General features: G+C 45.4%; 1 protein-coding gene across 6 annotated transcripts; it reads left to right on the forward strand.

The window, feature by feature from the left end:
- Positions 1-45: 45 nt before the first annotated feature.
- Positions 46-22,989, forward strand: Znf605 (zinc finger protein 605). 6 transcript variants are annotated; one of them, XM_015505588.2, is made up of 6 exons: positions 46-274; positions 559-772; positions 4,340-4,524; positions 11,628-11,748; positions 11,962-12,054; positions 17,069-22,989. In XM_015505588.2, exons 3-6 carry the CDS (start codon positions 4,510-4,512, stop codon positions 18,901-18,903), a joined length of 2,064 nt encoding a protein of 687 aa, XP_015361074.1. In that variant the 5' UTR covers positions 46-274; positions 559-772; positions 4,340-4,509; the 3' UTR covers positions 18,904-22,989. The 6 variants fall into 6 exon arrangements, with proteins under 6 accessions (XP_015361074.1, XP_048641825.1, XP_048641827.1 ...); XM_048785868.1 differs by having other exon boundaries at positions 4,432-4,524; XM_048785870.1 differs by lacking the exon at positions 4,340-4,524.
- Positions 22,990-24,461: the final 1,472 nt, after the last annotated feature.

Here is a 24,461-nt window from a genome sequence, read left to right on the forward strand (position 1 = left end):
GAAGTACAGCCCCGCCGGAGCGAGCGGGATTCTGGGAAATGTAGTTCTGCACTGACACTTCCGCCGTCAGGCCTGGGCGTTGTGAGGCCTGCTGTCAGGGTGAGCGGAGTGGGGGCAGGCGGCACAGAGGCTGAGCGTGGGGAGGCCTCGGCGTCTGGCCTGTACTCCCCGTGACCCCTGTGCAGAAACCGCTCTGATTCAGGCTCGCGGAAGCCCGCCAGAGGCCCCCAGCGCGTGCTCCGGCAGGAACGGATTGTGGATAAGTGTCCCAGAGGTGGGTGTCGCGTGGCGTGGCGTGGCGTGGCGGGGGCGTGGCGGGGGCGTGGCGGTCTCTGGCGTACCTGCCTGTTGGACGTGTGTGGATAGTTAACCTGTAGACACCTGAGGGTTGGGCAGGGGCGCGTCTGTAAAACGGCAATTTGGGATTGAGGGCTGAGTGTTCAAGGCCCTCGGAAGACTTGTGGGAGACTCCTTGGGTAGCCCTTGGGCGTCAGTTCTTTGTGCTGGGGCCCAGTGCATCCGCAGACCCGCGACTGTGTCTATCGGGTTTCTTTGTAGGTTAACTAAGACTCTGGTTGCCAGTGATTCGTTTGCAGGCTGGGAAGGATGCTTTTGTGGTGTATCTGTTTTGTGTGTTTCATTAACTGGAAGTCCTGTTGGTTGTGAAGACGTTGGGTTTTACTTGAGCTCTGTGCTCCTGGAAAACAGCGGAGGTTCAGAAATCTCCAGGAAAAGGCTCACTGCAGAGAAGCTCCTTTTGTACACGTTCTAGGTAAGTCCCAAGAGTGCCCTTGTTTGCCTGTGATAAGCCAGACACGGATCCTCTGCATTTTCATTCTTTGCCTCAGCAGTGATTAGTGAACCCCATGGATCAGGCAGGACAAAAAATCTGGTTAGCAAACATGGACTGTTTTTTCCTCCAGTTCCATGAAATTTGGCCCTCGTACAGCCTCTCCTCACAGCAGGCAGAAAGTCTCTGGTTTGCATCCTGTTCACCCCACTCTTTAATCCCACTTTGCCTCACCTGATTCTTTCTAACTTTCTTTACTCCTTTCTGTGAAAGAAACTGCTTTCTGCCTTGCAAAGATGAGTGTAGATCCGAGGGCCCCACATCCTCCCTATTGTGGTCCCCCATTTCCCTTTTCCTACCCCATAATAATCCCTGGGAGGTAAGTCTCCTTACTCTGGATTTGTTTATCTGCTAGTGATTGCTGTTTTAGGGGAGGTGAGTGGCTGAGTTTCTTCTCTAGGCTGTGTTTGAGGGTTTTTTGATGGAGGCATCAGAAATTGGGGCATTGTGTGGATATAAGTCAGTATTGGTTTGGTGGGGGTTGTGAGTGAACAGTGGGGCTAGTAATTGGAGTGGTTGGAGCGGCTTAGTATCAGTTGTGTGCAGGGTGGCCATCAGGAGAGCCTGTGAGGCTGCCGGTGAATGGTGGGCAAACATGGGATGAATTAGAGAATGTGCAGGAGCACCCTGTGGGATAAGGGGTTGGGTGTCCCTTGGGGTTCAATGACTGGAGCAGCAGTGAAAGATAGATAGCAAGGCTGGGGATGTCAGTGATGAGAGGCTCTGTGAGAACACATTGGGGCAGCTGTGAGGGCAAGTAAACTGGAGGAGAGAGTGGTTGGCGTCCTTTGGGACTTACTGAGACTCACAGGGATTTCACTGACTTGGTTTTAGTCAGTAAATGGACAAGTCGTTGAAGGGCTGGGTAAGCCTATGATTGGGGCCTCAGTGCTATAGGGATGACTCTGTGGCTGCCATGGGACCAAGTGATTGAGAGCCCAATATGACTTAGGAATGACTGACACACTAGTCAGGTGTGGTGGCACACTCCTGTAATCCCAGCAGCTTGAGAGGCTGAGGCAGGAGGATCACAAGTTCAGTGCCAGCCTGAGCAACTTAGCAAAAGAAAGGAGGAGGCTAGGGATATAGCTCAGTGACAGAGCACCCCTGGGCTCAATTCCCAGTTCCACAAAAAATAAAAATAAAAAATAAGGGAATGGCCAGCACCAGGGCAAGTAAGTGAGGGCGTGGGTACTCTGAGCATGCACTGGAGGGTCAGGATTGAAGCTCCAGTCCTGAGCATGTCATCATTGGTGGGGGTGTGGAGAAACTCTGGGTCCCATTGATTTATGCCCTACATGGATTGGCATTGTTACTTGAGGGGGTTGGAGTTGAGTGCCGAGGAGCTTGAGCCAAGGAGGCCGGAGATGACAGGTGACTCATGAATGAGGTTTCATATTTGGGTGGCCTGTTGGGGTGAATGACTAGTATGCCTGTAGGTGTCTGTGATAAGCATGGAGTGAAGGGTGAGGGGGGAGAAGTTGGGCCTGTGGGTGTTGATGAGAGGGAAGCTGGAGCTTTTTGGCTTGTTTGCCATTGGCAGGGAGCCACATGCTCTCTGGTTATCCTGGCACACAATGCCAATCCTGTGCCAGTCTGAGGTCAGTGGTTGAGGATTGTAGATGCTAGCTATCATAAGGCCACTGAGAGTCACTAAGGAACCTACAGTGCATGTCACTGAAGTCCCTAGAAGGGTGGCCTGTTGAGAAGAGACTATGGGGCTGTGCAATTGGTAATTGAGATTCTGTGGGGATGAGGGGGTTACTGGGGCAAGTGATAGTGGAATTTATGGGGTTCAGTGGTTGTGTGATCTGGAGGTTTACAGAGGGGCCTTTTGGATTTTGTGATCTGCAGAGGTCTTGGGATGTGGAGCTGGAGGATTCTTAGGTGGTCACTAAGGGAGAGATGTGTGGGGGTCCCATGTTTGTGGGACTGGAGGCAGGGCCGAATGGGTGTTGGTCATGTGTGGGCCCAGACAAGCCTCTCACAGGTAACTTCTGTTAAATAATCATACTCATTTTTTGTATTCTGTCCTCTCATTGTAGCTTGTGACTGTTGGTCAGGAACTACTTTTACTTGAGTGTTTCCTTTTTAAAAGTTTTCAGCGACCCCCCTGGCTTCAGGGTCTTGCCTTCTATAACTTCCGCCTTGCTAGTTATAATCCATAGTCTGTTCTGTCCCTGGCCATGTCCAACTTCAGCCCTCTGCATGAGGACCTTGGTTGATATGGTCTTCCCACAACATTCCTCAGCAGCCTTTGGTATTATTTGAGACACAGGACAGAGAGCCCATGCTGTACGTCTTCTTGCTCAGTTTCACCTGTTTTCTGGAAAAGGGCCTTCTGACTCCTTGACCACATTTGGTCATCCATGCTAGGCTGTAGGCTTCTTGCCCATGGAGACTGAGTGTGGGCTTGCTGTGGCCTGCTTCCACAAAGGAACTTTGGGGATGGACACCATCATGCCTGGAGCACCCGAGTACACAGCAGGTGTTAACTGCAAGTGCTGGACAGTTTTGGTGAGCAGTTTTGTTGTGTGAGGTAGGGTTCTATCCCTCTTGTCCCAAAATTTATGGGCTAAGGTTTTTTTCAACATTTCCTTTAGTAATAGTAAGAGTAATCTTACTCTTATGAAGAAAGTGATTTTCCTGCATAACCCTGAGCCCTTGAAGTCTTTGGTTCTGATTCTACATCTGGTTGAACATAAGTGACTTGGTCCATGGCCGTGAAGAAACTTAAATTCTGTTTGTGTGCATCAGGATGTGGGATATGTTTGTTTAGTTTATTGTACTTATTTTAAATCTTGTTCTGTATTTTCCTGTAATTCTGCCTAAAATGATATGATGTGTACCTTGTGGTCTTTTATAAACTGTTTTTTTTTTTATTGGTTGTTTTTTGTGTTTGTTTTACAGTAATGGGGATTGAACCCAGGCCTCATGTATGGTGGGGAAGCACTCTACTATTGAGCTACATCCCTAGCCCCTCATCTTAATCTAGTAGTCACTTCCTGAGTACCATTCTGCCTGTCTACAAAAGAGTTGCATTTTGCCTTATAACATCTAGGCAAATAATTTCACTTAAATTAATGAAGTCATTCCTGCCCCAGGAAACATTGCTGCAGAAGGAGTGAGTCATCATCATTGCATTTCCACAATCCCTTCATGTCTCTTCAGAGCAGTTTTCCATAGTGCTGCTCCTGTGGGGGGTGTTTGCTTGGACCAAGGAGGTGAGCAACTTCATTCTAGCACTTCCTGGAAGGCACCGGGGTTGTTACTGCAGTGTGGAAGAGACGTGGCCCAGATGCAGGCCAGGTGCAGAAGATATGCCAGAAGCCAAGGCTCCCTCCCATTTCTTAGCCCACAGCCCTGATTGTGTCTACCAAACATCTAGTCCAAGGTTTTACAAGACTGAGTTCCCAGAAAGAGAAAACTAAGATTTAGGTCCCCAGACCAGTGACCTCATCTAAAATGACATTTCTGTTGCATTCACAGACCATTGCTCTCAGAAACAAAACTATTCATGTGAGATAAGCAGAGAATTCATGTGAGATTCTCAAGAATGAGAATATAGTCTTGGTTTCCAGATCTTTCACTAGAGGCCTCTCTCCAGAGTCAGAACAGACAGAAGTCAAAAACAGCAGGTTTCCTGAGAGCAGCAGAAAATGATTGAGTCACAGGTGAGTTATTTGTTTATCTTTAGTAGTTTTTTTTCCCACTGTGGATGTGATGAGGCTTACAGGAGACTTTATAACAAACAGGAAAGGTCTAAATACATTTAAGTCATAATCAAAGATAAATGATAAACTTGGGAAAGAAGATGTCAAAAGTAGCACAAATTTTATATTTATTAAATATATAGAGCCATACAGAAGCCTGAAGTTGGAAGATAGGTAAAGAAGACACGGGCTCCTCCATTGTCACAAAGGTGAGCAGCAGGCTTTTCTCAGACATTCCCAAAGCCCACAGCAGAAAAGGAACTAGGAGTGACAGTGTCCTCCATGGGAAGGAAAAGGCAGGCCAAGTGTTTGAGAGAAGTGCACACTTCTTGATGGCAACACAAGAGGAAGCAGTGATTGCTCTTGAGATAAGTGGCATAGTAGATGGCACCCATCATAGCATGTGCTCTAGGATAGCTCCTTAAAACTCCTCAGTGTAAGCTAAGGGAATGAACCTAAAGAACACAGAACACCATTCCTCAGAGACTGAAGCAGGGACACATCCTACCTAGATGCTAGTTTCAGGAAGGACACTAAGTCATCTGGCAGAGTTGACCGGGTCCCTATAAATCCTCTCAGTTGGAATTTTGATAGTTTAGGTTAAAATGTTTGTGCTTCTGTTGGCAAAGGTGCGCATGCAGGCATCTGCCTCCAGCTGTATCTGTGCTCTAATCCATGGAAAAGGAGTTCTTGACCACCTTGCTTATCTCTCCCTTTCATTCTTTTCCTTCCTTATTTTCTTAATTTTTCTTAAGAATTTTGTTGTTCAAATAAATATGCAAAAAGTTTCATGTTTTCTTAGTTTTGAAATTCACTTGTATGCTGGGAGCTCAGCTGAGCTGGCCTAGCTGAGCTGCGAAGCATCAGTCATCAGGGAAAGCCACAAGCCTCCCAGAGAGCAAGGGCAGCACCATCCCTCACCTCTGAGATGGTACAGGCAGGAGCCCAAGCAAGTGCCCCTTCCCCTGAGATGGCACGCCAGTTAGGTCGGGTCCATGCAACAGGTATGGGGCCAAATCATGCCACTGCAGAGGAGCCCTGAACAGGAGGCCTCTGTGCTGTCCCTTTACCAGAAGGCACCCCTCATCTTTGTGTACTCCTCAGTCTTGAATCAGTTGGTCTGTCTGTTGTATACAGTCTGGTTCATGGCATAGTTTTTTCTTTTCCAGAATGTCATGTGACTGGAATTGAAAGTATGTAAATCAGCTGGGCATGGGGGAGCGTGCCTGTAGTCCTGGCTACTTGGGAGGTTGAGGTGGGAGGATCACTTCTGCCCACAAGTTCAAGACCAGCCTGGGAAGCATAGCAAGAACCCTCTCAAAAGAAATAAAACATAGAAACAGCACGTAGCCATTCAATAATGCTTCTTCAGTCATGGACCCAGAACTGGCTGGTGTGCCCCTTAGCCCCAAGTGCTGTCCTTGGGCAGTGTCTGCCTATATGATGCACCAGCTGTTTAAGCATCTGCTTGTTGAAGGGCACTGTGGTTGCTGGCACCTGCTAGCAGTTAGGAATAATGCATTCTTCTGCATGTAGGTTTGACCATGAGTGTTCTGTTCACCTGGGTCAATACCTAGGAGTGGGATTTTTGGGTTTTCTGGCAAGTATGTTCAGCTCTATAAGCTGCTGCCAAAGTCTCCACATGTTTCCAAGGTTGCTGTGCATCTTACACTCTGACTGTAGCAAGTGGAAATTGCTGTTGCTCACATCCTCACCAGCATCCATCAGTTTTTTGTCATTTTGCCTTTCGTTATATGCATAGTAGTATCTTACTATGATTTTAGTTTGCATTTTTCCCTTGACAAATGACATCAAACATCTTTTCATGTGTTTATTTTCCATCCAGTCTTTTTTGGTGAAGTGTCTGTTAAGATCTTTTGCTCATTGTTTTATCCTGTTTTGTAGTGATGAGGACAGAACCCATGGCCTTGCACATGTTAGGCAGGTGTTCTACCACCCAACTATGTCCAGTCCTTCTTTTGCTCACTTCCTTCTCATAATTTTGAAAAGGGGCCTTGCTAAGTTGCTGAGACTGGCTTTGAACTTGCAGTGCTCCTGCCCCAGCCTCTCGGTTGCTGGGATTGCAGCAGTGCACTTTGAATAAGTTCTTACATAAAGCGTAAGTTCTATGTGGAGGTTCATCCTTTTGCTCATGGGTACACAGTTGCTGTGGCATCATTTGTTGAATGGACTCTGGAGCAGAGCATGTTTGTGAGGTTATCTCTGGGTTCTGTTCTGTTCCAGTGAGCTGTGTGCATCTATCCCTTCACCACTACCACCTGTCCTAATTACCCTGGCTCCATGGGGAGTCTTAAAACCAAGTGGAGTCCTATAGTGCAGTGCTTTGTCCAGATGTGGCCATCCAGTACCTTTGTCTTTCCAAGTGCATATTAGGATCAACTTGCTAATGCCTGCAGAGCCACTTGCTACTTTAAACAAACAAATACTTTATTTTATTTACTTGTTCTTTTTTTTTTTTTAATGTGGTGCTGAGGATCGAACCTAGGGCCTCCCACGTGCCAGGCAAGCGCTCTGCTGCTGAGCCAACACTTGCTACTTTGACTGTTTGAAATCCGTGGCATTTTCAGGGAGAAGTGATGACCCGGCCACACTCCATCTCCAAGCATGGAATGTGTGTCTGTCCATGATGTCATGTTCTTTGATTTCTCTTGTCACCAGTTAGTAACACACAGATACTGTTACTGTGTTGCCTTCTGTGTATATTGGTACCTGACTGTGTTTGGGGGCTGATGTAAATGGTCCTATAAGACCTGTTCTGTTCCCATTGTTCACTGATGGCGTGCAGGAAACCACTGGCTCAGGTGAAATGGCCTCTTGTTTTCCAGCAGAGTTCACTAGTCCGTTCTAGGCGGTAGTGCGTATACGCATGACAGATTTTTTTTTTTTTTTGGCGTTTTATACATGGACAAATGTGTCATCTATGAATAGGGTTTTATTTTGTTTTTTTGTTTGTTTGTTTGTTTGTTTTTACCTTCTGCTTCTTTTTCCATACTGGACTAGCTAAGGCTCCAATACAGAGTTTGAATAGGAACAGTGCAAGATGCCTTTCCTTTTGTCTTCTGATCCTTATAGGGGAAGCATTCTGTCTCACCATCAAAATATGTTATTAGTTGTATGTTTTCCATAGATATCATTTATTAGGTTATGGAATTTCCATTATATCCCTTGGTTTACATTCCTTGTGTATGTGTGTATAGGTGTGTGGTGCTGGGGATCAAAACCTGGGCTTCATGCATGCTAAGCATATCCTTTCACTGATCTATACTTCCAGTCCCTGATTGATTGATATTTTGCAGTACTAGCGACTGAACTCAGGACTTCATGCATGCTGTGCAAATGTTCTGTATTCTACCATTGAGCTACATCCCCATCCTTTTAAATATTTTGATTTTTTTTTTTTACATTAGGTTATATGATCTTACTAAGTTGCTGATGCTGGCAAAGAACTTGTGATCCTCCTGCCTCAGCCTCTCTAGTAGCTGGGGTCACAGGTGTGCACCACCACACCCAGCATTTCTAGTTTTCATTTGTTTTGCTTTGGTACTGGGGATTGAATTCAGGAGTGCTCAACCACTGAGCAACACCCCTAGCAATTTGTATTTTTTCATTTTGAGACAGAGTCTCACTAAGGTGCTCATGGCCATGCTAAGTTACTGAAGCTGACCTCAAACTTGTGATCATCCTGCCTCAGCCTTCTGAGTTGCTAGGGTTACAAGTATGCACTACTAAGCCCAACATTTCTAATTTTTAAAAATGATAATTTGGGATATTGATTTTAGGTCTTTTTCTTTTCAAATATATGAGTATTTTTCTAATAAAATTTCATGTAAGCATTGTTTTAACTATATCCCACAAAATTTGACAAGTCGCCTTTTCATTTTCATTTAGTTTAGACTATTTTCATAATATCCCGATAATTTCCCATTCAACCTGTGGCTTATTCACATACATATGGCTTTGGAAATTTTCTAGATACATGTTATTGATTTTTAGTTAATTTTGTCATAGTCCAAGAACACACTTTGTTTGATTTATTTTAAAATAGTTATGGGTTGCCTTATGGCACTGTGTGCATACATTGTAGGGTGTTTGCTTAGCTCTTGTGGGCTAAGTGTTCTCAGTTAAGAGTTAAGAGACAGACTGGGGTTGTAGCTCACCTAGCACATGCGAGGCCCTGGGTTTGATCCTCAGCACCGCGTATAAATAAATAAAACAAAGGTATTGTGTCCAACTACAACTAAAAAAATTTAAAAAAAAAAAAGAGTTAAGAGTCATTGGGTCAAGTTGACCCAACTGCTGTTCAGGCCATCTGCATCCTTCCCGATTTTCTGACTGCATATCATGTCCATTCCTCAGAAAAGAGTGCTGACTTCTGTCGTTGTGTCCATTTTTAGGTGCATACACATTCAGAGTCAACGTGTCTTCTTTGAGAATTAACCCTTTACCATTTGAAGTGTTCTTTATACTTGATAATCCTCCTTTTTCTGCAGTGTCTAATAATGTTTTTCTTGAGGTCTACTGCCTTTGTTAAAAAAGCCATGCCAGCTGCTTATTGTTTATATGTTGCTACCTTTTTTTAAACTTTTGTGTTCAAACTGTTTTTGTCATTAACATGTATCACTGTAGTCAGCTATAGTCTGGGTTGCTTTATATATTCCATTTCTGTGACTTTGTCTCACTATGAGCTTCTTCTGATCTATCCACCCCCCAACCCCCGCATCTTTGCATCTGGTGTACTATAGGCTGATTTCTTCATTTCACACCCATACTTTATTTCTAGGATTCTGTTTAGTTCTTCATCAGATCTGCGTACTCAGTTGTACAGCCTTCTCTCTCTCTCTCTCTCTCTCTCTCTCTCTCTCTCTCTCTCTCTTTCTTTCTTTCTCTTTTCCCCCCTTTTGGTTCTGGGGATTGAACCAGGGGTGCTCTACCACTGAGCTTCATCCACAGCCTGTTTTATTTTTATTTTTAGATAGTATCTTGCTAAGTTGCTGAGACTGGCCTCAAACTTGTGATCCCCCTGCCTCAATCTCCTGAGTTGCTGGGATCACAAGTATGTGCCAATGCACATAGCCCTTTTGGTCCTGTTTCATATTTTCATTGACCTTTTTTGTTTTTCTGAATGAACTATGGATATTTATTTTATTTTAATTTTTAGTTGCAGATGGATGTAATAATTTTTTTTTAATGTGGTGCTGAGGATTGAACCTAGTGCCTTACACGTACTGGGCAGGTGATCTAACACTGAGCCACAACCCCAGCCTTTATTTCATATATCCTAATGGGTCTGGACTTTGGTTTTTAAGATGGATCTCAGTCATAATGCTTTGTTTCTTTGTACACTCTGCACTCATTTTTCCTCATGCTTTGTTTTAAGAAGCATCTGGATTCCTTTCTCTAGGTAGTATGTACATTTGACTCTGCAGGGGCCTGATGTACTGCCATCTAAAGCCACTTTCTTTCTGATTGAGGTCTTTGCAAAGCACACCTGTTCTGTGTACTTAGATTACGCACCCACATAAGTCTAGCTTGTTGTTGTGATTTCTCAGGAGACAGTTTTTCCCCCTTCCATGTAGCACTAAGATTTGAGGCAAAAGATTAATTTTCTTTCTTTTTAAATTTTTTTGTAGTTGTAGATGAATAGAATGCCTTTATTTTATTGGTTGAATTTTATGTGGTGCTAAGATCGAACCCAGTGCCTCACACATGGGAGGCAAGTGCTCTGCCACTGAGCTACAGCCCCAGCCCAAGAAATTAATTTTTGATATTATTTTTCATCAGTCAAAAGCCAAGTGACCCTTTTCTTGTTCCAGCTTTACCATGGAAAGTAAGCTAGCAGGTCTCTGTTCTTGGGCTTGCTCCATGCTTTGCTTCTTTACTCTTACCCTCTGTAGCTCTTGTGGCACACATGCTCACGTTCACCCCAGACCAATGTGGGCCTCTGCCTGCTCTGGCCTCAGCTTTCACTTTGAAAGAGACTGGGTCACCCACCATCCTACCTGTGTTCCTGGACTCCTGGCAGCCTGGGAAGCACACTTGTTTTCATGGCTTCGCTCTTGCTGCTGCCTCTGGGAAGTCCCTTCCCATTGTCCTCTCAAGACCTCTCAGGGGCCTGCCAGTCCCTGAAGAGCCTAACCTGGTAGTGTCCTCACACGCGGTGCTCAGGCCATTTTGTCTCCTCCCTTGCACACACTTGCTTCATAGCCCTGTTCACCTCACTGTCTCTGCTGAGCGTCTAAAGGGTGTTGAAAACATGAGTTTTTTCCCACTCATCTTCATATTTTAGTGCCTGTTAGTTTCTAACTGTTCAACATTTGTGTTTTACAAGATACCTGAAAGAGCTGGCTGGTTGTTCTGACTTGGAGGCAAAGCTGCCTCTGGAAGGAGTAGTGGCTTGGTCCTCACAGAGGCCGAGGTGCTATTGTCACTCTGCAGGGCAGACCAGGCACACGTCTTCATGCCCTGGGGCTTTCCCACTCGGTTGAGATACCCATGACACTTCTTTGAGAACCACTGTGCTTATTTAGAGACAACCTGTTCTAGTTTCTGATTCCTGGATGGGTAGATAGATGAATGCACTCACCATGATGAGTAGTTGAGTGGCATTTTTCTTTCTCCTTCAAAGCATAATGCAGTGTTAGGGTGTCTTATTAATTACCCATTGCTGACAACAAATCACCCCAAACCTCAGTGGCTGAAACCAGGAGGCATTCACCTCACACCACTGTGGCTTGGGACCTGTCAGGGCTCTGGAGGTGCTGGAGGAGATGGTCCCTTCCAGGCACACCACCTGGGTCTCTCAACATGGCTGCCATACCCCTCCCCCAGGAAGAGGAGGAGCAAGCTCCCAGTAGGGAATCAGTCTCTGATAACCTAATCTGGAAGTGGCATCCACTCAGTGCCCTTCTGTTCCGTGGAAGTGAGTCAGGAGGGGAAGATGCACAAAGTGCTGTGCCCAAGGCTGCTATCACACACAGAGGAGAGCCTGTGTTCTGCACAGCCTTGTGGGACCACTGCAGACTTGCCGGGATTGTGCTTTTCAGATATCATTTGAGGATGTGGCTGTGGACTTCACATGGGAGGAGTGGCAGCTGCTTAACCCCACTCAGAGGAGCCTGTACAGAGATGTGATGCTGGAGAACTACAGCAGCCTGCTCTTCCTGGGTGAGGTGCCCTTCTGTGATTGGCTGTGTCCAACCGGGCCTCTGGGGTGTTCACTGATTGCATATGCATTTCAGATGCCAGAGATTCCTTGATTCCAATACCAAATTGAAAGGTGTTTAGTCTCTTGTTATTTCAGAGCATTTGTAATAAGACATTCCTCAAGGGACTCCAGCTCAGGCATCTGGGTCCATGTCGCCTCCTTCCAATCTCCAGGTTATCAAATCATTAAACCTGATGCCGTTTTCAAGCTAGACCAAGAGGAGTCATGGACAGTATATGAAGAAACCCTACACCAGAACGTTTCAGGTGAGAAATCATGAAATGTATTGAAAACGGTGAATTAAATTAAATCTCAGGGTTTTGGCAATAGGTGAGTACTTTTGAAATGTTGCTTATAAACTGTTTGAAATTCCTAAATCTTTATAGACTCCAGAGTAGTGACAGGAGTTCTTCATGATTCTTGCTTTGCTGTTCCATGCCCTAGCCTGCTGGCCTCTCTGAGTGCAGTTTATTTATTTATTTTAAAATTTTTTTAGTTGTTGATGGACTTTATTGTCTTTATTTTTTTATGTGGTGCTGAGGATTGAACCCAGTGCCTCATGCATGCAAGGCGAGCACGCTACCACTGAGTCACAACCCCAGCCCCTGTGTGCAGTTTATGATGAATCAAGCCCTCCACCTGTGCAGCACATACACAGTGGCCACTCATTGAGGACCCCTTCCTTGCATAAAGAGTTCTTCCTACCTGCCTTACGTTCCTACTTTCCTTATTCCCACTTCCAAGTCGTCCTACAGAGGTAGGCTTTGGTCCTCCTCCTTAAGAATGCATAATTTTTAGCCAGATGCAGTGGCACATGCCTTTAATCCCAGCAGCCTGGGTGGCTGAGCTGAATTGCAATTTAGCAAGGCCTAAGCTATTTAGCAAGGTCCTAAGAAACTCAGTGAGGCCCTGTCTCTAATAAAATAGAAAAAAGGGTTGGCGATGTGCCTCAGGGGTTAAGTCCTCCTCAGTCAATCCTCGATACCAAAAAAAAAAAAAAAAATCCATAACTTTTTTCACTTTTTTATATTTTATTTTTTAGTTATAGGTGGATATAATATCTTTATTTTGTTTTTATGTGGTGCTGAGGATCGAACCCAGTGTCCCACGCATGCTAGGCGAGCACTCTACTTCTGAGCCATAACTCTACCCACTTTTTTTCACTTTAAATAACATTGACCACTCTTGAGTTCATATTAATGTAGAACTTCTTTGAGTTATTACTTTCCTTCCTCTAATTTGACAAATTTGGGCTTTTTTCCCTTTGGAAATTTAATAGGTATGTCATTATTGAATTTTTTACAAGGCTTCTCATTTAATTTAACAGTATGAAGGAAACTTTGAATTAACAAATGACATTACTGCCCTCCCAGGTACCAGATACCATTGCCCAGATGATCTCTGTCTATGTGCTTTTCCATACCAAGAGTCTTCTGCTCCATAAATGCCTCTGTCTCATCTTGTAACTTAGTAACAAAGTGCCTATGCAGGCACAGCACAGTTGACAACAGGCAAATAAGATCCCCAGGGGTTTCAGAGAACTAGCTTCAAGGGTGCCAATCATCATATACAAAGATGATCAGGCTCCATATGCTCAGGGACAGCATGCTCACACCTCAGTAGGGTTCCTTGTGTGTCTTACAGCAGAGACAGAGTGGAAGGCAGAGCAAGTGGTGTGGAGCAGAGCTGAGCACTGACACAGCCAGGAGACGCCTCCTGCCTCCGCTGCAGCCCTGCCTTTGAGGCCTCTCAGTGGGCCTCAGTCCTCCCCTTGCAGGCTGTGTGTCCATGCTTGCCTAGCATGCGTGGGGCACTGGGTTTGTGTGTTGGTACCTTTGCCCTGCTGTGTGTTGTTAAGCTCCATTTACACTGGAGAATAGCAGAACGTGGCAGAGCCTGACTAAGCCCCTCTTCTGTGCCTCTTCTGTACCCAGAGCATTTAGACGAGTCTCTTCCTCAGTGCCCCCCATGTTTGTTTCTCTCTGCCTCTGAGCCTTTGGTGGGGGTGTGCTCTCCCCACATAGACACTGCCCCCCTCTGGTTGAGCTTCTCTCCCCCCCCACCCCCAGTGGATGCTCCTTGACTTCCAGCTTGTCTGAAGCCCTTGCCGGCTGAGCACCTATATTATAGGACCTGAGGCCTGTTCAGACTTGACTGGGATTCCTTAAACTGTTAGGCTTAAGGTTAGAGAGATGGCCAGGAACTTACTGATCTCTGTTCTATGTGAAATTTATGGTACAATTATTAATATTTTATTTGTTTATTATTATGGAGGCAGGTAAAGAGGATCTTTCTTTTTCTTTCTTTTTTGTTTTTAGTATTGGGGATTGAACTCACAGTTTCTCTACCACTGAGGTACATTCCCAGCCCTTTTATGTTTTTGAGATAGGGTTTTGCTAAGTTGCCCAGGCTTACCTTAAACTTGCGACCTTCCTGCCTCAGCCTTCCAAGTCACTGAGATCACAGAGTGCGCCACCACACCCAACTAGCATTTTTCTTTTTCTTTTTTCTAGTATGGGGATTGAACCCAAGGGTGCTTGACCACTGAGCCACATACCCACCCCTTTTTATTATTTTTATTTTGAGATAAGGTCTTGCTGCATTGCTAAGGGCCTCACCAAGTTGCTGAGTCTGTCTTTGAACTTGTGATCATCCAGACTTCGCCTCCCGCGAGTCACTGGGGTTACAGATGTGTGCCACTGTGCCCATCAGGAGATTTCTTATTGGTCAAATATCTGTTCAGTAGAAGGGTTTCCATTTAACTTGTGTATTAACCTATGCTGGGAAGTACTTCAGAATGTCTAGGTCTAGGCCCTTCCTGTGGGGGCTAGCAGGTCTGGGTATGTAGAGTCTGGGAAAACTGCAGTGATAGAGTTCACATTCCCCCATTAATTTAGAACCAATAGGGCTAGGGATGTGGCTCAAGTAGTAGAGTGCCCACCTAGCATGCATGAGGCACTGGGTTCAAGTCTCAGCACCACATAAAAATAAAATAAAGATATTGTGTCTACCTAAAAGAAAACTAAAAAATAAATATTTTTTTAAAAAAATTTAGAACCACCACTATTATATGGAATGAGAGGACTCAGAAGGAAATAAGAGTCATGAAATAACCATGCAGGAGCATAGAATTTAACATAAAAGAAAATACAGAACTGTATGGCATTCAATAATTGAGTATAGAGTTCATGATCAGATTCAGTGTTACAGGAAGGAGCTGCTTTAGCACTCAGCAAGTGTGTTCCTCCCCACACATCGAGGTAGCTATGTACTGCACTGTGAGCTAGGAAAGTACCAGTGGGAACTACCACTTACCCCAATCCTCGTGGAGTTGACATTCTACAGGGAGAAACAGAAGTAGAGGATCATCAACTTGATAAGTACTACGCATAAAATAAACAGGATGTTTGTTAGTGTGCTGTCAAAGTGATGTTTACATTTGAATGAGCCAGGCCTGCTGGAAAACTGCGAAGAGCATGCCAAATATAAGGAATGGAACATGCAGAGGACCCATGGCAGAAAATGTCTTTGTGATAAAAAAAAAAAAAATGAGAATATTGTGAAATAAAATTGAAGAGGTTAGAGCAAACCAGTCATACAGGACATGCATCAAAAAATTTTCAAGCAGGAGGATGAAAAGGCCTGGTTACATTGTTTTTGGTGGGGGGTGTTCTGGGGGTTGAACTCAGGGGCACTCAACCACTGAGCCACATCCCCAGCCCTATTTTGTATTTTATTTAGAGACAGGATCTCACTGAGTTGCTTAGTGCCTTGACATTGCTGAGGTTGGTTTTGAATTCATGATCCTCCTGCCTCAGCCACCTGAGCCACTGGGATTACAGGGTATGCCACTGCGCCTGGCTTCTGATTACATTTTTAAAGGTGACTGGATGCTGAGTAGAGGCTAGAATTGGAAGCTGGACTCCCAGTTAGGAAGTAGGTCATTTTGGAAACAGGATGTAATGGGGGTCACATGGCAGAAACAGAATGGAGAAACATATATGTTCTGTGGTATAACACTAGCAGTAGTCCACCTGTCTTCCCAAATGACATATTTTTATTTCCTTTAAGATTTTTTGATACAATTGAATATCTAAGCCTTTAAATCCATAGGTGAACTACTCTATTATTGCTTGATATCAGGTTGCTTATTAATTTGAATAAATATACTTCTTAACACTGCTTCTTGATCTTAATTTGAAATTATTATTTCTTCTTATATTTTAAAGAGCAACTTGCTCTTAAACTTTCCCCCTCCATGTGTCTGCTTGTGACTCTTGATTCTGGTCTCCAGAGTTCTTTCTGTTTTCTCTCCTCTCAGTGGACTGTGTGAACATCACTCATGCACGAAACATTGAGCATTCTCATTCTCCTCCACATCAGCAGCTCTAAGTGTCTCTTCCCCTGAAATTCTGATGTCTGAGAATTAGAGGAGATGCCTCACAAAAAGTATTCTTAAGAAAAAAGAGTACTTGCTTTACATTTAGAATCTCACCAAATATTTCATCTTGCAGAGTACCTCCTGGGAATCTTGCCTCCCAGTTGCTATAAACAATGTCATCAACAGTCAGCAGACCTTTAAAAGATCACTCCAATATTCATTAAGCAGCCATGTGGTGGAACTCACAAGTACATATACCTGTAGGATGGAAAAAGCTGTACTAAGGTTATACAAGAAAGTTCTTATGGTTTGGAATAATTTCAATTTATAACATGATGTAGATTTTATATGTAGATTATGATTCAGTTATAGATCCAGTTAAAAGGGTCTGAATGTCAACATGCATCAGATAAAAGTGTTCACGTGAGCTCTGGAGAATTCTTGAAATTATCACCAGAAAGTGGTGCCAGTGGTGGAGGGGTCCTGGAGGTGACGGCCAGGTGGCTGTCTGGCACAGAGAGGTTTTCAGTGCAGCAGTGGCACAGACATCAGTGCTGTCCGGAGTGAAGGACGTCCCACTTGTGCTCTTCTCAGGCCAAGTTCGTCTTCTCTTGTGCCGACTCGCTCTTTTGCTATTCCCATTTTCAGCGTATCATGAGTCTCTCTGATGGTTTTGTTCTTGTCTTTTTCCATAATCTGCAGCTAACAAAGCTGCAGACATAAAGTAGAAAATTGCAGATTACTGCATAATTTTGACCTTTGTAATTCTAACACCGGTTCCCATTTCCATTAAATATGTCAGTGCCCAGTACATAGAGAGTATTTGTGGGTCTCACTGTGTTCATGAGCATAGTCACTGAGGAAGTTACACAGTGTGGTTCTTTTTTCCCTCTTTTTAGAAATCTGGCTAGACAGTGATTCTAAAATATGGCATCAAGATAATCAAGACAAGCTTAAAAGTATGGAGAAAGGCCATCGATGTGATGTTTTGGGGAAAATATTTAATTCAAGCGTGAACTTTGTTCACTTAGGAATGAGACTCCATAAATGTGGCAGAGGTGAAAAAAGTTTGAAACATCCTTTTGATTTTCTTATTCCAAAAAATAACTGTGGCAAAAAGAAATTTGATGAGCTCAGCAAGGAGTTACTGTTTTGTGTGAAACCCGACAGAGGCTGTGGAGAGGTACAATACTGTGATGACAAGAAACACAGAAGAACCAGCAGCAACGAGGCTTGTGGGACACACACAGGAGTCTGCTTGTGCTTGGAGTGTGGCAGAGTTTTCCACAGGAAGTCACAGCTGACCATTCACCAGAGAACTCACACAGGAGAGAAGCCCTATCTTTGCAGCGAGTGTGGGAAGGCCTTCTCACAGAAGTCCTTGCTCACTGTGCACCAGCGGACACATTCAGGGGAAAGGCCCTATGGGTGTGGCGAGTGTCAGAAGGCTTTCAGCAGGAAGTCCCTGCTCATGCTACATCAGAGAACTCACACTGGAGAGAAGCCCTACGGGTGCAGTGAGTGTGGGAAAGCCTTCAGCAGGAAGTCCCAGCTCAAAAGGCATCAGATGGCTCATGCAGTAGAGAAGCCCTATAGCTGCAGTGACTGTGGGAAGGCTTTCTCCCAGAAAGTGAAGCTCATCACACATCAGAGGGTACACACAGGAGAGAAACCCTATAAATGCAGTGATTGTGGGAAAGCTTTCTTTTGGAGGTCTCAGCTCATTACTCATCAGAGGTCTCACACTGGCAAGAAACCATATGTGTGTAGTGAGTGTAAAAAAGCCTTCAGCAGGAACTCACTCCTCATTAGGCATCAGAGAATTCACACAGGAGAGAAGCCCTATGCATGCAGGGAATGTGGTGAAGCTTTCATCCGAAAGCCGCAGCTTATCAAGCATCAGATAATCCACACGGGGGAGAAGAGCCATCGATGCCGCGATTGTGAAGAGGCCTTCTTCAAGAAGTCAGAGCTGATGCGGCATCAGAAAGTTCACTCTGGAGAGAAGCCCTATGGCTGCGTGGAATGTGGGAAGACCTTCTTTGGAAAGTCGCAGCTCCTAACCCACCAGAGAACTCACACTGGTGAGAAACCGTATGGCTGCAGTGAGTGTGGGAAGGCCTTCACCCAGAAGTCAAGCCTGATATCGCATCAGAGAACACACACTGGCGAGAAGCCCTACAAATGCAGTGAGTGTGGGAAGGCCTTCAGCGAGAAGTCCAGTCTCACTCACCATCAGAGAACCCACACTGGAGAGAGGCCCTTTGAATGCAGTGAGTGCAGGAAAGCGTTTGCCTGGAAGCCACAACTGCTCAGGCACCAGAGGATCCACACAGGGGAGAAGCCCTATGAATGCAGCGAATGTGGGAAAGCCTTTGTTCAGAAGGTGCAGCTCATTAAACATCAGAGAAACCACACGGGAGAGAAAACCCATGGGTGCAGTGATTGTGCAAAAGCTTTCTTTGAGAAAGCACAGCTCATCATCCATCAGCGAATTCACACAGGAGAGAGACCCTACAAGTGTGCCGAATGTGGGAAATCGTTCACCAGAAAGTCCCATCTCATGAGGCACCAGAGGAGCCACACAGCAGGCAGAGGCTGTGCATGCACTGAGTGTGGTGGCAGCTTCAGCAACAGGTCGCAGCTCACATTGCACCAGAAAGACCACACAGAACCAACGCCACGTGAGTGCAGCAAGGGCCGACCCCTGCCTGCTGTCAGATGTCCCCACTGAGGACAGGTAGGAGAGACTCCTGTTCAGATAGCAGCTGCTGGAAACATGCTAGCAGGGAGTTGAGTCACGAGAGCTTTCTAGTGTTTGAAAAGCAGATGTTGTGCAAAAGCCTTCTCCCAGAAGATTCCCTGGGGCACCCCTGTGAGGACAAGCCAAGGTGGAAGTGAGGTTGGCAGCACCCTCTGTCAGAGGTCACAGGGATTCATGTTTAGAGACTTCAACAGGGAAAGCTGGGGGAGCAAACTCCTCAGGATTCAGAGGTGTCATCAGAAAGGAGGTGCTGGACGTTGTGTCTTGAGAGTCTACATGAGGAGTTCTGGTGTCCAAGGGTCTTTGAAGTAATTCTGCCAGGAAACTTTGTCTGTTGTGTAGGAATCATTACAAACAGCTGTCAGTCTCAGACAGACATGTCTGCTAAAGGGTGAAGACTTCACTCTTGTGTGTGGTGGAGTAACCAGGATCAGAGCATGCTCCTGCCTTCAACAGCTATATGTAAAAAGGCTTTTTCTTTTTTTAATTTATGTTTTTAATTGATACATAGTAACTGTATGTATTTGTGGGTTTTAGTATGGCTTTACAGTGTGGATACAGTGTGTAATGGTCAGGTCAGGCATATCTGTAATTGGCATCTATCTGTTAGCTCAGCTTTACATTTCTTGTGTTGAGAATATTCAGGATCCTATTCATTAGTTATTTTGAAATATTTGTATTGCTAATTGTTGCTGGGTGCAGTGGTGCACACCTGTTACCAGGATCTTGGGAGGCTGAGGCAAGAAGATCACAAGTTTAGGCCAGCCTGGGTCCCACAGTTAAAAAATGAAAAAGGCTGGGCTGTGGCTCAGTGGTAGGGTGTCCATGGTTTCCATCACAATTCTGCAAACCAGGGCTAACTCTTCCCAACCATAGTCAACCTACTGTGTTTCAGAATGTCAGAAGTCAGTCCTCCTGTCCAGCTACATACTTGGGCCCATTGGCTACCCTCTCTTGGCTTCCCCACCTCCACTGTTTCCCAGCCTCTGGGAACCTATTTTGGCTGGTCTCTGCTCCCTTGAGGTCAGACTTGGCTTCTGCAGGTGGTATTATTGCTCAATGCCTGACACATTTCACTTACTTGGTGACCCCCAGTTCCAACCTCATTGTTGCAAACAAAAGCAGCATTTCCATTATTTTATGTCTGAATGATATCCTGTTGGCACATATACCACATTTTCTTTATTCATCCAGCAACAGACACCTGAGTTGATTCCACATCTTGGCCAGTGATGATTCTTGACATGACACATGTGGTCTGTGGTCCCAGACAGATGGAGCTGACTCATGGTCACCCAGCCTACTACAGTGGCAGTTTCCAGGTGGCCACACAGGGAAGGGGCCAAGAATAGCCTTGCTGGTGAGAAGGGAAGGATTCCCACAGGGCCACAATAGCTGGAGTTTGCAGGGAAGATGTGGAGGTGTGCTTAACAGAGAGGGGCTGTCTGAGGGATCCCCAACTCCTTTGGCTGAGTAAGGATTTACACATGTGTAGGAAACCTGGGAACAGCTGGAGCTGTGCAAGGCAGGGGCAATTCAAGTGGGAACTGGCCAGAGACGAATGGCTGGTCACCATGTGGCAGCAGGCGGGCTCTCAGAAGCCCTGTTTTAGCAGAGGACTGACTAGCCCTATATCAAGCTACTCTGTTTCCAAGTAAAATTTAGTGAAAGGCTGGGTTGTAGCTCAGTGGAAAAGAGCTGGCCTAACATGTGAGGTGCTGGGTTCCCTCCCTGGCACTGCAAAAAGACAACAATTTTAAAGCACCTAGAAGGGAAATCATACACAGGAACAAATCACAGCAGGGCATCTGGACAGGGCTGTGTAAGAAGATAAGGAAGCTGCCTTAAATTACTGAAAGAAAGCACCACAGCAACCCCCACAACCTAGAGTTTTCTGGTTCCATCAAAAACATCTATAAGGGCTGGGAATGTGGTTCAAGCGGTAGCGCACTTGCCTGGCATGCACGCGGTGCTGGGTTCCATCCTCAGCACCACATACAAATAAAGATGTTGTGTCCGCCGAAAACTAAAAAAATAAATATTAAAAAAATCTCTCTCTCTCTCTCTCTCTCTCTCTCTCTCTCTCTCTCTCTCTTAAAAAAATCTATAAATGATGGAGGCAAAATGAAGCCTTCTCAGAGTCAGAAGATTGTTTGTTCCACAGGTTGACCTGCCCATAGGAGATGCTGAAGGAAGCCCTGGGCAGCAGAGAACAGTACAGAATGGAAGTGTGGATCTGTCTAGGGAGCCCAGAGTTCTGGGAATGGCGATGAGGGGTGGATGAGAGCACTTCAGAGTGCTTTGAGGGGAGAGTTGGCCCTCACAGCCTGTATCATGACAGAGACTCTGAGTGTTTGAGATGATGAGAAGGGAAGTGTCTGGCAACATAGCATGTGGGTGACCCTTAAGTGCAGTTGGACATGGCTGAGCACAGTAGCCATGCCTGTGATCCTGGCTGTGCAGGAAGTTGAGGCAGGAGGAGCAGAAGCTCCAAGAAGAAAAAGGGCTGGCTCAGTGTGAGAGCAGCCCTGGGCTTGGTCCCCAGTGCTTTGGGGAAAGGGTAGTTGAATGGACCCCATCAGCCAAGTGGGAAGCTGTTCCCGGGGCTCAGGGTAAGTCCCCTTCAGCAGCCACACTCGGGAGTCCTCTAAGTCCTAGGTGTTCATATGCTGATTGCTTTCTGTCTCTCCAGGCCCATTGCTCCTTCTCCTTTGCACCCCAGAGTTTGTCTTAGGGATGACTCCACTGGTTTTTCTTCTCAGGTTTGAACAGTGTAAGGTACCAGGAGCAGATCGGGATGGTAGGGCAGGGACCCTCTGTGCCCTCCCCGCTCCCTGCTGGACACTGGCTTGGCTTTCCAGTTCACAGCCTTTCTGGCTGTGGCACCTCTTTGGCTAAAGATTTCCTAAGCTCTCCTTCTCCTTTCCCTCAGACCTAGGGTGAATACAGATCTGGGTGCCACCACTGGTTTGGTTTCATTTTGGAGATGTCTGTAGATCGCCCCTTTATTAATATCCTTGAGTTGCTATTGAGTGTGTGGGGCATACCCGAGCACACTACTTGGGGAGCTCCACCACCGAGCTATATCACCAGCCTTTCTTATTTTTTTTTCTTTTTAATTGTGAAACAGGTCTTGCTAAACTGCCCGGGTGGCCTTGTGATCCTCCTGCCTCAGCCTCGCAGGTAGAAGGAAAATGGGCCTGTACCACCACACCCAGCCTTAAGGTGGTTTGTTTTCTGCATTGTGTTAAATAATGAGCACTAAGACTGTGAGAGCATTAGCCCTGGTACCTGTGCCTCAAGGACACAGACTGATATCTGTCAAGATTTCATATTCCAGACATTAATATTTTGTCTTTGTATTTTAACAATGCAGTAGAAATTATAACAAATATGAAAGGGTGTGTGTGTGTTTCATGTTTATGGCCCTGGAGTCTATTATTGTCTGTTACAAACATAAACAGGCTTGCAGTTATTACTGAATCCCTCTTCAGTACCAGAAAACAAAATGTTTGCAAAGTCTTAAGCTACCTCTGGGTCAGCCACATACCTCCAAGAAGCCCTATTACTGGCTATATCATCCTGGACCAGGAGCAAGATCAACTGTTGCACAGGCTCTAGAAGTCACCCTGTGTGGTTGGAAGGCCCTGTCCACTTTCTGCTGTTCCTTATGTGCAGCTCATGTGGTCTCTGCCAGTCCTCAGTTACCATTGTCCCCTCTCACACACTGCCAGAAAGAAACCTGTCCTCTCTGAGAGTAAGGAGTTGCTTATCTAACGGTCCCATGGAGCTGACTGGGCTAACTAGACTGCCAGTGAGTAACTCCCTGTGTGGCTTCCGTTCCCGCAACTCAGCTGCCTCACCAGCCCTTGGGTGGCGACGAAGCTCCCTTACCCTGGACCCACATGTCATCTCTTCTGAAACAGACGTTGATGCAGGCCTCCTCTTTGGACAGTGCCAGTAAGCCCAGGGCAATCTGTGTTCATGAACTTTTGTATCACTCTGTTCTGTCTCTAAGGGGTTAAATAAATGCCTTGATATTTGGTATAAGTAGAACACAGCATTGAGTTATCTGTAATTGTTTTGTAGTCCTTGTTATAATTTGCATAGGATGATCTCTGTCAGGATTGTTTCACAGCTGCGTTCATTTACAAAGTGAAGGAGATTCCCACTCCCATCATCTTAGCCAGTTTTATCTATTGATGTCTTGTCTGTGACATAGCGGACAGTATAATTTCTTTTTTCTTTTCTATTTATTTATTTATTTTTCTTTCTTTTTATTTATTTATATTTGAACCCAGGGCCACTCTGCCACTGAGCTATATCCCCAGCTCTCTTTATTTTTTATTCTGAAATAGGGTCTTTCTGATTTGTTGAGGCTGGCCTTGAACTTCTAACCCTTCTGCCTTAGCTTCCAAGTCACTGAGATTACAGGCATGCATCATCAACCCAGTAGTCAATATAACCTCTCATGACTAGTTCAAAAGATAAAATTCAACTAAATTACACCTGAAGTCTGCTTTCCTCTACAAGTTCCCACCCAACATCACACTGCCAGATCAACTTACAGGCACAGGACACAGATCAACAGGATAGGCACAGTGGCACATGCCTGTAATCCCAGATACTGTAGAGACTAAAGCAGGAGCAAGACGCTGTCTCAAAATAAAACTGAAAGAGCTGGGGGTGTAACTCAGTTTAGAGTGTCTCTGATTCAATCCCCAGTACTGAAAAATAAATGAGAGAAAATCAGAGATAAAAGGTTAATTTAAAAGGTTCATAAAATGGTCAGTTTCTACAATGAACAGGATAAAGACAGCATTACAGGTGTGGCAGAACAGTTAGTACTATAAATTCTAGCAAATTTTAGAGAAAATATGATAATAGTGGTCACTAAACAGTTCTATATTTACTGACGAAATTGAATTTACAGTTAATCTCCCAACAAGGAAAACTCTGGGCCCAGACGGTGTCACTGATGACTCTTTTTTCTTCCCACATCTCATTGGTGCTCTGTGGCAGCAGTGACAGGAGCCACTGTCATGACTGGCACCTGCATGTCGCGACCCCTCGCCGGCAAGGGAAAACACGACACAGGATTCTTCTTTCAGCAGTTTATTCAGGCCTTGAGTCATGTATCATCTTCTAGCACCCGCCTCCCGACACACCCAAGCACAGTTTAATAAAGCCCCCCCGCATCCCAATCCTAAGCCGCCACGTGGATCTCTCTCATAGGGTGGTAAGGGATTGCGCGCCAACTCTCCATAAAAGGAGTTGTTTATCACAGGCCACAGTGGAAGCCGGCGCCATCTTCTAATGGTGGCCACGGTCTATAATAATGGCTTACCACAGTTCCCCCTTCTATTTTATATAACAATGCAGGCGAAAGTAGAGGTCCTATCCCACTGTGCAGAAGTGGCTGCAATGTATGGTTCAGTCCTAAGGAGGCGCCTTCCCCAGACCTGATCCCATATCAGCCGACGCCTTTTTTCGTAGGGCGGGGCATGGACGTCAAACCCGCATGCAAT

The sequence above is a fragment of the Marmota marmota genome, unplaced genomic scaffold (assembly GCF_001458135.2).
Source record: "Marmota marmota marmota unplaced genomic scaffold, marMar, whole genome shotgun sequence".
Lineage (NCBI taxonomy): Eukaryota > Metazoa > Chordata > Mammalia > Rodentia > Sciuridae > Marmota > Marmota marmota.